Here is a 12131-nt window from a genome sequence, read left to right as displayed (position 1 = left end):
ATGACTGAGATTTATGCATCTAAATTAAAATTAAATAATGTTAAGGTTGTGAGCAATTCACAAGAGCAAAGAAATGTGCAATTAAAGGGAAAATATACCATATGTCCTTTGATATCTAGGCATATCACAGTGCATTAAGGAAGTCATAAAAGAGACACCCTGTTGTGGTTATGTGTTCTGAGACATGTGGCACATTTCCATTGTGACTATCTGTTTCCTTGCTTGTATGCATCTGTGCCATTGTTTAAATGTTGATTTTGAAAGTGAATTTCCATGGTAAAAAACCCAGAGCTTCAGACTCACTTTTTTCAACATTTCTTTAGATCTGTTGCTATTTATAAATGTGGAAGTCCAAAATGTTAAATGCATGAATGAAAAAACATCACAAATGGCAAAAGATTTAATCCTCAGACAAAGTGAGGCAAAGGAGATAGTTTTAACAACTATGAATGAATAATCTTGTATCTTCCCTCTAGAAACTGACAGAATTGAATTTCAAAGACTGTTCTCCTGTATTTTGCATGGAAGTAGTAATGTACAAAAAAAAAAAAAAAAAAATGTATTTAGCTTGGATCATTTGGGGAAATAAAATGGGAAATTACTCCTTTCACTTTAAGGTTCCTCACCTATGGCATTCCACAAGCCTATTTTTTTTTTTCTCAACCCAAAAGCCAACCTAAAAGTGTGGAAGAACAAAACAGAACATTGAGATCCTAAGAGCAGTGTTTATGTAGCTGGAACTAACCCACAATGTCCCAAACACTGCAATGACCAAGACACGATAGTGTAAAAAAGACTTTATACATGGGGGGTGGGTAACCAGAGCACAACATCTGGAAGCAACATTTGTGGAAAAAGAAAAACATTTTGTGGCATTCCCAGTGTTCAGTGTATTTCATGGAAACACATTTGCTATGCTTGCAGCCTTGGGACACTTTCAGACACCTCACCAGTTCCCCAGGGACAAGTATGTGCTAAAAAAAGCAGGTGTTCATAATTCTGTTACTAACTGGGTAGGAGATGGTTAGTTCTGATTACATGCTGATTTGGCCATGGCCATCATGCATTCTTCATTTGTAGGGTTCTTTGCTGCTGTTTGTAGTAACTTAAAAAATACCAATTTGAACACACAGCTACTACAACAGTTACTCGCTGAGTTCACTCCAAGACCATGTAATAATAACCACAGATCACCATGAAACATATCAACTTTAGAAAAACACAGTTTCTTCAAATCTTCCTTTTTTATTTTTGGTTACCTACAAGTATTATAGTAGTGATGACGACGACGATGATGATAAAGTAGCAGACAGAAAAAAAATGGACCAAAATAGTCCAAAAAATGGACCACAGTGATGAGTGCAAGGTTAGAAAACAAAGTAATGATGGCATTGCTCCATCTCATCATGACGTACAGAGCCTTGGTTGGGGACTTTGAGTGTCCCTGTACCAACAGCGCCTTGCAACTCTTCATTCTTCCAGGAACTGTCTTACAAACTCGTTCATGAGGCTCTTCGGCGACACCGAGATTCCCTCCGGTGGCTGCTCTGAAACAAATCACGGCTGGTTTCAGCATTTCCAGCGTCTGCAGCTCACCTTTAATGTGTGGCCGAGCTGCTTCTTGCTGCGTTTCACTCTCACGGCAGGGAACCCGCAGCGGCCCAACTCATCAGGAAAGCTGCCCCAAGCTCCTGAGCAGCCTCTTCCACTGCTCTGCCACCCTCCATGCAAAAAAGTCCTTCCTCGTGTTGGAATTGAAACTTTTGTGTTTTAGTTTATGGCCATTGCTCCATGTTCTGTCGCGGGGCACCACTCTCTTGGCACCCTCCTCTGAGATGTTTACATGCATTAATGAATCGTTTCTTTTCTAGAATAAGAGGGTCAGATCCCGCAGCCTCTCCTCATGGGAGATGCTCCAGACCCCAAAGCAAGTCCCCTTCACTTCCCTCCCTTCAGCCTCTCCCGTTCTGTCCTGTCCCGCTCCGCCCCTCACCAGCCCAGCCAGAGCGGGCTGCCTGGGTGCAACCAACTGCGGCGCTGGGCAGAGGGGGGAGTAGAGACAGGCGCCCGGTACAGCGCGAGCGTGTCCCCTGCAACGTGCACGCCACGGGGCCGTCACCCCCTCCAGCCGGCCGTACCACTTTCCTGCTATGAGGCGCATCGAGCCGGAACGTACCAATGCACTGGAGGGAGAGGGGGTAGCCAAGAAACCCGCGTGACAGCACTGTGTGAGGGGATGACTTTCGAAGCGGCTCAGCGTCGGCTCTCGGTCCAGTTGTTGTGGTCGGGCCATGCAAGGCGGCCGCGGTCTCATCGAGGCGTCCCCTCGCCAGGGGAAAAAGCAGGGAGGAGCCGCCGGTCCTCCTTAACCCCTTCCTCCGGCGGGATGGGGATGGGCCGTCCCACCGGGCGCGCGCCCCCGCCCCCCCGCGCGCCGCGTTCTTCCCGGATCGCCGCCACTGCTGGGTCGGCGGGGCGCGCGCGCGAACGGGCGGGAGCGGACGCGGAGCCTCCCGGCAGCCGCCAGACATGTCGGTGGCGTTCGCGGCCCCGAGGCAGCGGGGCAAGGGCGAGATCACGCCGGCCGCCATCCAGAAGGTGAGGAGGGCGCGGGGAGGAGGGCCCGGCCCGGGCGGCCCCGGGGGCTGCAGCTGCCGCTTCCTGCCGCGCGGGGAACGGGGGCGGCGGCGGCGGCGGCTCAGGCCCGGAGCGCCGAGGCCCCGGCGGGGAAGGGAGGCGGCCGGGCCGCGCTCGCTGTGCGCAGGGCTCGGCCCCGGCGGGCGCTTGTGTCTCTCTCTGCGCTCGGACACTTGTTGGAGGGTCCCGGGGCCGGCGGGAGGTGCTGGGTGGAGGCGGGCGATGTCTCGGGCGATGTCCCAGCCCTCACTTTTCCTCCTCCCCCTGGGCTGCCCTGATCGCCCCCGTGGGCCTGAATTAACCCGAGAGGATTCGGCCTGAAAGTGGAAGAGTTGAGTAAGTCCTTCCTGCGGGGGCTCTGGCAGTGCGACCCAGCCGAGTTGTTCCGACCCTGTGCATGACTGCGGGCGCTGCGGGGTAGGAGGCGGCTCCAGTTCCCAAACTTGGTCGACCTGGTAGTTAAGGCTGCCTCCCACTAAACCTTAGGTGTGATTGAAGGAGAGTATTGCGGTCGGAGCCAATGACAGCGGCTCCGGACGACTCCACCTAAGCTTTTGTGGGAGGGAACAAGTTAACTCGCTAAAGGCGATCGAAGAAAAGCGCACACAGAGTTTATAATAACCCACAGTATCTTGTATTAGCAGCAACAAAGGAGCATGTTCAAGTTCACTGATCACTGTGTGGTGTTTGGAAACTTTACTGAAGACTTGTACCATCGTTGGTGTGGATGGCCATGGCTCAAACAGATTTCAGATTGCTACCAGAGGAGTCCTTTGGGTAGATAGAGCTAGCCGCTGATTTAGTAAAGAATTAGAACCTCTGCAGAGTAGATGTTGCAGCAATATGGACCTCAAAGAAGGCCCTAGAGTTGTAGTGGGAACCTCCAGGGTACTGTAGGAGAAGTCAGTGCTTGGGAATTGTAGATGAAAAGTACATAGCCACTGGGTGGAAAGCCACACAAAGCTGATTAGTAGACTTCAGGATGCTGAGGTGCACATGGAGAATACAGACGATTAAGTTTTTCTTGTGCTGTAGTCAAACTATTAGTTTGGTGGTGGTGTGCTGGCAAAATCCTGGTATTAAAGTTGAAAAAATCTTTGTAATGTAGATAAGTTTTCAGAAGCCCTGAAGGTATCTTCATCCAGCTGGAAACTAAATTCTCTTTCGATGGTAGATATTATAACTATTTCAATTTTCTATCTGCAAACACTGGATTAAACTTGTATAAAACAGTTGTCTGCAGCCCCACCTAGGATGCAGTTATATTCCTTCTTGTTCCATTTCCTCTTAGCCCTAGCATTCCTGCCCCCCTCTGGTCCTTTCCTCCCCAAGAGGTCTGGCTTACATGGCTGTAGTGAAGAGTGCAACCATCTAATGGGCAGTGTCAAGGTCTGCTTGTCTGCTAAGCCTTAAGAATCTGCTGCTCCCCTCAGGACTGTGGGAGATACTCTGAGGAGAGCCTTGATTCACAGCTTCCTTTGCAAGTGCTCCATTAGACTTTGGTATCTAAGGTATTATCTCCTTTTTTTCCTTCTTTTTCTGGTGAAAATGGCCATTGTGTTTCTTACGAAACTTTAAGTTAGTACATGTGTAACAGTGGGTTTGTGAGCCTCTTCAGAAAGTGCAGTTGTAGCTTTGCCCATTTTCTGAGGCTCACATAGTAGCTGAAAATACTGCAGTTATGTCTGTTTTTAGTGCTTAATGCATCTTTCCAGATCTAGCAGTTTCAGGCAAAATACTTGCACTGGGATCATTCTAGTCCATTCTGGTGAATTACTGTTTAGAGTTTAAGAAAACTTGGCTGGCTGGCTGGTTCTTATGTGGATAGAAGTCCTGAGTGAGCTGCATAAGGTTTCTGACTCCACACTCTTTTCATAGTAGAGATGGATTAGGTCAGAAGAAAAGTGTCACTACTTCTTTTTTTTTTTTTCCCTCTCTGTAGAATTTGTTAGGGAAATAAAGCTTGTGTAATGATGTGCTTTCCTTGTGGAAGGATGAGTCTAGTCACGGCTAGTTTCAGCCATGTTTGGAAGAAGGAAAGAATTTGGGATGTTAAGATTCTGCTAGTTTTGTGAAATTCAGCAGCTGGGTAAAGGGATCTAAACTAACTTTCCTTAGTGAGAGAAAGCAAAGGAGTAAATTGATGCAGAATTTTGCATTTGGCAGTAAATATTCCATTTCATTAAGTTGGACTTGTATAACTTGGCTGGTGGCTCAGATTAGCCATAGTTCTACTGAATCTTGCCCAATCAGAGTGCAGAGCATGAGCTAGAAAGATGTGTGTGGACACATGCACTCTAGGAGATTAGGTTGTGATATTTTTTTCTGTTTGTAGAGCTTGGAACACTGACTTCATGAACTTCATGTAGAAAGTTGTGAAATTGGCCATTTCCCATGATTTTTAGAACTTCTCTTTGTTTGTTAGAAAATCAGTTAACAGGCGCTCATTTTCATGGACGCTTCTGAAGTAGAATAGATTTATTGTGCCTGTTTGTCCTGGTTGTTGCCACCACAGGATTAATTCTTGCAGTAACCAGGAGGGGTCATGGCATGGACCTGGAGGTTATTCTGTAGCACCTCACTTCATTTTCCAGGGATAGGGAAAGGGGTCATCTAGTGTGGTGTGGTCAGGTATTGTTGGGGGCTCATTGTGGTGAGTGTTTGTATGAGAATCATTTGCTTCTCCTGTACCCTCCATTAATAGTATTTTTGCTGTTACTGTTTCTTCTCATCTCAGTGCTATTTCCAGTAAATTTTTGCTATCTCAACTGGTGATCTTAACCTTTTGTACCTCCAGTTCTCCCCTCCACACCACCAGAGGGGAGAGGGATTGCATGGCTTGGAGTGTTTCAGTGGAAACACTAAATTGGGCAACACCATTCCTAAACTGTAATATGCCATTATACCAAATATTTATAAAATGCAGCTTAGTTAGAGATTCTTCATGTAAGTATTGCCCAGCTTTCCAGTGCATTTGCTTTGAACAAATCTGGTCAGCTGTGTCTTTGTCAATAACAATTTCAGTGCCTTTTCAAATTAAATTTATAAGCAGTTACAGGCTTTAGAAGGAGAAGGGAAACTGGGGGCATAGTCTTTTAAGTGAATTTCTTGTTATCAGTCAGATGAAGGAATGCAGAAAACTTTTAAAACTTTTTTAGAATTTGGTGCAGAGTCAGCATAGGTATTTTAACAGGATGCTTCACAAATGTAGCTGCTGATGGTAGTGCTATGAAGTCCTTAAGCCAAAACCTGTAAGTTTAATCAGAGAGGTGAAATGGGAACAAAGCAGTGTTCGGTAAGTAATTGTTGAAGTAGAACTTTCTGGATGACAACATTTTTGTTGTTTTTTAAAACTAAGAAGAGGAGCATTACTCAAGACTCAAACTTATCTTCAATTTCTTTCCACAAAGAACATGCAGTTTACTCCAAACTTCTTTATTGTTTCAGATGTTGGATGAAAACAACCATCTTATCCAGTGTATAATGGACTACCAGAACAAGGGAAAGACTTCTGAATGCTCTCAGTAAGATCTTAATCCATACCTACTGTGGACTGGGTGAATTTCTGTCTAGATCATCATTCTTGATTTGTTTATCTTACCTTACAGGAGAACTGTGCTGTGAAGAAAAGTATTGCTACAGATACTGCACTTGAAATTTTGTGGGGGCTGGGTGGATTATATTTGCTCTATGAGTATCTCTTCTGTCACTGAAATGTTGCAGCTTGCCTACTGCAAGTTGATGTTGTGATGATGATACTCATAAAAATAAGGACTGTACAAAAAGGATATCTTCCCTCCATATTGTAATTACATTATTAGAAAGAGGTTCTTTTGTTTGAAGAATTCTCAGAATCGCATAGGGAAATGGACCTTTTTGCTTCCTGATGGAACATTCCTGATGGTATGTTTAAAAACTACCTGCTTTTCACTTGCCCAAGAACAAAAAGCCTTGTCTTAGAAATTTGGCTTGCCAAAACATCCGTCATGGACTTGCTGTCTAGTGGGGCCTTTGGAGAGTGATCTTGGAGAACTGTAGAAGGAGTGAACTGTTAGGGAGTGTTAATTTCCCAGTACTTTTTTCTGGCATTAGGTGATGATGGCACTCATATAATCAGACAAATATGGACAGATAGGACAACTTAGTTTCTTGCCAAGAGAACTGGTAGTCTGAGAATAGGAGGGACATCATAAATAATTGGTGCTTTTGGTTTAAGGGACTGCTTTCGTTTGCAAGCGTGTAGTTATGTACTTGTAATCTGCTTCAGTTTTCAAGGTTAGTTTTGTGACTGTGGGGTAGATACTGAGAATTTGGACTGTGGTTCCCTAGCAAAAATTTATTCCATAGCAAACTTCCAGAGCTGGGGGTCCTGATGAAATGTGGTCACAATTCACATAAGTCTATGACATCTTGAATATGGGGACATAATAAACAGCTCTTTTTCTCTCATGTTTGTGGTGGAAGTTATACCAGACACAAACACAGTACCTCTATGTCTTCTGGTGATTTAGTTTAAGGCAGAAAGTGAAATAAGTGAGAACAGTGTCACCCAGCTTTAGATTTTTTTTTTTTTTTTTTTTTGGTAGCAAGAAAGCAGTACAGATAGGCACAGATATGATGGAGATATTGGGAAAGATTGGATAAGTGTGAGAGAAAGGGCTCCTAGAATATTTCTAGTAATGGTATTGTAAGCCTCTTGAGTCTCGTTTTACATAAGTAACTTTCTTTACATTTGTGGAATTAGAGTAAATTCTGATGTTACTGTATTTATGAATTAAAATTTGTTTTCCTTTGTTTATTTTGATAGATACCAGCAGATGCTGCATACAAACTTGGTGTACCTAGCCACTATAGCTGACTCCAACCAGAACATGCAGTCTCTACTACCAGCAGTAAGTACAAAATAGTGTAAAAGTAGGGAATATATTTCATTTGGATTCCTGAAGGGAAAACAAAACAACAAAGAAACCAAACCAGAAACCAACAACCAAATGTTTGTGATAATGGCCAAAGACTTGACATCTGATTTACTGTAAAGTAAATACATGATGCTGTCTCTTCATGCTGTATTTGGAGTAATCACACTGCTTAGGCCTTGCTTGAAATTGTTTGACTGTAGGCTCTTACTGTGAATGAGATATGCAATACTCAACTATCTGGTCTGCTTCAAAGACAATTATTTTTTTCCTTTTTATTTTTTTCCCCTCAGCTGAGAACCATAGTGGTATTGTTCTTAGTCAACTACAGCAGTACTCTCTTTCCTCTTAGATTAGGGAAGGGTGAGGGAGTGTGATTTTTTTTCTTATATTTTTATTTTTCATTGGAATATCATTTATTCGCTTGCCCCAGTGGAAGGAGGCTGGGTAAATTTTTTCTGCTTTTCCACCTTCTGGGTGAGTCTCAAATTCTTTACTTTTCTCCTGTATTGGAAAACAACCTTTTTTTTTTAAGGTGGATTATAATAGTATGAAAGAAATACGGATCCATGGGCCCTTAAAACAATGCATCACTTTACATGTCTTGGATATTAGTTGCTATCTTTTTTCAGTCTGAATTTTTTCTAAGTCTGTATTCCTGAACTCTGTATTTTATAAGATGCCTCAATTTTTTTTCTTCTTTTCCATTGTTTATCCAGCAGAATAGAAAACAGCAGTGTTAAAATAGCTTGCTATCTGTTTGCTTTTTGTGCTAATCAGAAAGCTTGGGGAGTTGATTGTGAGTAACACAAGGAAGTTCTTTGTTTTTTGGTAATAAGACTTTTCTTGAATTAATATAGTCTTGATTCATTTCTGTAATATGAAGCTAAAAAGAATGTCTATAAAACAGCCATTTCTAGATACTAGTTTTCACCAACTGAAATTGAATTACTTTTTCTTTGGTCTCTGGAGAAGTGTTCTCCAATCATTGCTAGTAGCGAAGCATCCTTTCAAGTTGGTACCTAGAGGACTATAGAAGCAGTGCTTCATTATGTCCAACCTGTTGTGCCTGTAGAGGTTTCTCTTTTTATAAATCCATACTTGTAGCTGAGGGGGAGGGAGAGAAACCTTTAAGAGGGCTGTGTGTGTTCCTCAAATAATACATTTTTGGAGGCTTAATTCATATCCCGGTTCTGATGACAACTGAAAATGAATTTGACCTTATCCTAGTCCCTAGTGGACAGCCCTGTTGTTAAAGTTGAATGTGATGACATTCTCTTAGAAGAAGAAAATGAAGATAGGGCTGGGAAAGGCTTTTACAGATCTGGACAGAAGTATGTTTCTCATCTTCAGTGTCAGGAATATTCCATGGTACTGAGAAAAGTAGCATAGTGTGTGAATGGATAGAGACAGTCTCTTTTGGACAGGTGAGGAAGAGAATTAAGGTAGCTTCTTGGGTTTTCTTTCAAAAATGCTAAATGAAATGTAGATTTTTCAGTCTACCTGAATGTGGATGCTCTGACATCTTTGAAGATTGTCCCAAAATGTAGCATAATCAGACAAGACGATTATTTTGGTGTTTATAGGAAAACATTCTTTGAATTCTTTCCCTCTTCCTAGTAAATTTTAGCTAACAGAATTTTGGAACATGTGAGCTATCATGTTATCTTTCTGTTTTCAATGCAAGATGAACTACTTCAGAGTCTTTTCCTCCACTGACTTTTCATGTAGGAGCTGATGGGATTCATGCTCACTTGGAAGTAGTATGATTCTCTTTACCATACTTGTGTATCAGCAGTTGATCAGTCTTTTAAATTTAAGGTATGGATGGTAACAGTTAAATACAGAGCAAGATAATGTGTGTGTGTAGACATCTGTTTTTAATACTAAAATACATCAGTTTCTATTGCAGTTTCTTTCCCTAGAAGTTAAGAGACCTTGAGTTTGGATAGCTTCTGAAATTGGGTTATGTCTCACCTATTCATTTCTGGAAGATTGTTACCCCCTAGTAAACTATATTTTTCTTGTTTAAATTTTTTTATGTTATTGTTTTAATCAGGTAAATATGCTCTCAAGAAATTTCACAACTTCTAAAACATTTAATAAAAAGTAATAGTTATGTGTTAAAGTGAGGTTGGAAAGAGAATGGTCCTGATTAGGTATCATTCACACTGAACAAAAGACATAAGTGACCAGGTTGAAAATTTTAATACGAGCAAAAATTACTCTAACCTTATGAGAATTTAATTTTGTCCTCTAGCAATATTCCTCACACCTAATGCTTATATTTTTAGGAAAAATGCTTGTAGTTGGCTGTTGTGCCTTTTCCCTTGTCTTTCAGAATTCACTGTTCTAACAAAATGACTGATGTAATTTCTGAAACTGGTATTGCCTTAGGAGCAAAAAGTGTAGTGACCCAATGGTGCCGTGCAGAGAAGTGTTTATATAACTGGGACCTTGAAGTGTGAAAAGGTAGAACAAGTGAAGCAAGCACTGCAGGATCTGGGTGAAGGGAACTAGGAAAACTTTGAAAATCCAGTGTCATAACAAAGCTCCTGTGGTCTTGTATGCCTGCTAGAGTACTAAATTATTACTTTTGGAGTAAGACACTTTCTTTCACATTGAAAGACAAAGTGCAAGGTTCTTGACTCAACCAGTCTTCTCTCAGCTGTGTGAACAGCAGAGTTATTAAGAACAGGGCTGTTATGTGGTGTCTTCCCAGCTGGATAAGAGCAGTGACTAAGTTCATGTGTGAAGCTGATGCAACTTTTTGTTCTCTCTTTCTGAGTTGTGGCAGGTACTTGGATCACAGTCAAGAGTCTCTTTACCATCACTTTATTTGATAAGCTACCTTCCCAGAAAAGGCTTTTGCACCATGAGGAGCACAACACTTGCTTTCTTGTGATTTTTCACTGGTGCTGCTTTTGAGAGAGGCTACAGCAGGATATTGATGTCCTTGAACCATAGAGAGCAAAGATGCAACTGAAGTGGTGGTGAGGTATTGTGTGTGTGTGTTTCTAAACACATGAAATTTCAAACTGCAGAACAAGCATCTTATCCTCCTTGAGTTATATTTTTTTTGTTTTCTGAAGTGTTTAGTGCCCCTAAAAAGTCACTGAAGACTACTGAATAAAAAACCCTCAGCTTTTCTACTTGGACATTTTCCCTCTCTTATATGTCTTCATTTTGCCAGATATTTTTAAGGAAACAACCCATGATCATAATTTTATTTTGTGTGCAGTGGGAAACTTTCCGTTTTATAATAGGAAGATATTGAGGTCTGCAGGAATTATTTGGGAACATTTTTGTGTGGGTTTTTGCTAGTGGGTTTTTTGGGGTTTTTTGGTGGTAGATTTTTGTTGGTGTGTTGTTTTGGTTTTTTTTTTTGTTTTGTTTTGTTTTGGTTTTTTTGTTTGTTTGTTTTGTTTTGTTTTTTCTTAGTTTAGGAAGTGATTTTTTTTCCGTTTTCCTTACTTACATTCTGTCAGCATGCAGAGCATGGGATTTCAGTGTGTCTTTCAGGGAGGTGTTGAAAATACGTGCTTCTGATTATTACTCACTTGTGTAACATAGAGCTTTCTTTTATGTTGAAAGTGCCAGTTTCTTCCAGTACTAACTTACAGTCTGTAGGTGTAATGACTTCCAAGAAAGCTTACTGTGTCCAAGTTGTAGAAGAATCTGGATATTGCATTAAATAGTTTTTCTAAATTTCATAATATTGGAAAAGTTATTAATCAACTTTCTAGTTACAAAAAAAAAACAAAAAAGGGAAAAGATTATTTTTTTTCTTGAGTTATTTCTTTCAAAAATAAAGCTTTTTGTAGGGCTTGTGAAATCCTTTATTTTGTGCTGTTCCCACATTTGTCACACAGATTAGGGAGAAGTCCATGCCACTTTAGTTACAAAATGTTTCTCTATAAGATAATGGTTGCTTTTTATAAACACCTAATAACAACAAGCACTGAAATGCTGGTTACTTCCAAGGCAACTGCTTCAAGAGATAGGAAAAACCCATACCACAACAAACCAAACTAATAGAAAAAAAAAAACCCAGAAGACAGCCACTGCCAGTACACAAAATAATAAAATGCTTCCAAAAATTAACTTGAAACAAGCTTTCATGAAGTGTTATTAATGATGTTTAATGTTCTGAGTTGTGAGGCTCTGCAGGCTAAATAGGAATCTTCAATATAAGCATGGTTTCACTCAAACAGTGAAAACATAAATTTGAACACTTTATTTTTCAAAGGCGTAATGTTCAGTCTATGGTTTTAATGTAGTTGTGATGTGCTTGTAGAAAAAATTGGGGGCTTAAGAACTGAGCAGTGCACTCTCAAAAAGGTTATATATTTGTCTAAAATATATGTTAATTGAGTTACCTTGACTTGGTTTTTCTTGAAAAAAGCAAGGTGGCATGTTTTCACACTTCAAAATAAAATTTTGAAATAAAACTTCTGTTACTGATGATGAAAAGAATCCTAAATTAATGAGATTCTTGTCCAGTTCTGTACCAAATGCCTGGGAAAGTTTGATAGCTTTCAACTATCAACCCAGCTGGCAGCTAAGTACCATGCAGCT

General features: G+C 41.2%; 1 protein-coding gene across 3 annotated transcripts in view; it reads left to right on the top strand.

Annotated features, from left to right (window-relative positions):
- The first annotated feature begins 2185 nt into the window (after positions 1–2185).
- SS18 (SS18 subunit of BAF chromatin remodeling complex) overlaps positions 2186–12131 on the top strand; it is a 43447-nt gene continuing 33501 nt past the window's right edge. The window contains exons 1-3 of one of the 3 annotated variants that reach the window (XM_079302754.1): positions 2186–2598; positions 6085–6161; positions 7445–7529. In XM_079302754.1, the coding sequence (XP_079158880.1) occupies positions 2530–2598; positions 6085–6161; positions 7445–7529 (231 nt within the window). In that variant the 5' untranslated portion in view covers positions 2186–2529. The remainder of the gene's footprint in view (positions 2599–6084; positions 6162–7444; positions 7530–12131) is intronic. The other 2 variants (XM_079302756.1, XM_079302755.1) reach the window with 2 other exon arrangements.

This window comes from Erithacus rubecula (genome assembly GCF_903797595.1).
Source record: "Erithacus rubecula genome assembly, chromosome: 3".
NCBI lineage: Eukaryota > Metazoa > Chordata > Aves > Passeriformes > Muscicapidae > Erithacus > Erithacus rubecula.
The sequence above is the reverse complement of the archived record's forward strand: the minus strand, read 5'-3'. Positions and strand labels throughout refer to the sequence as shown.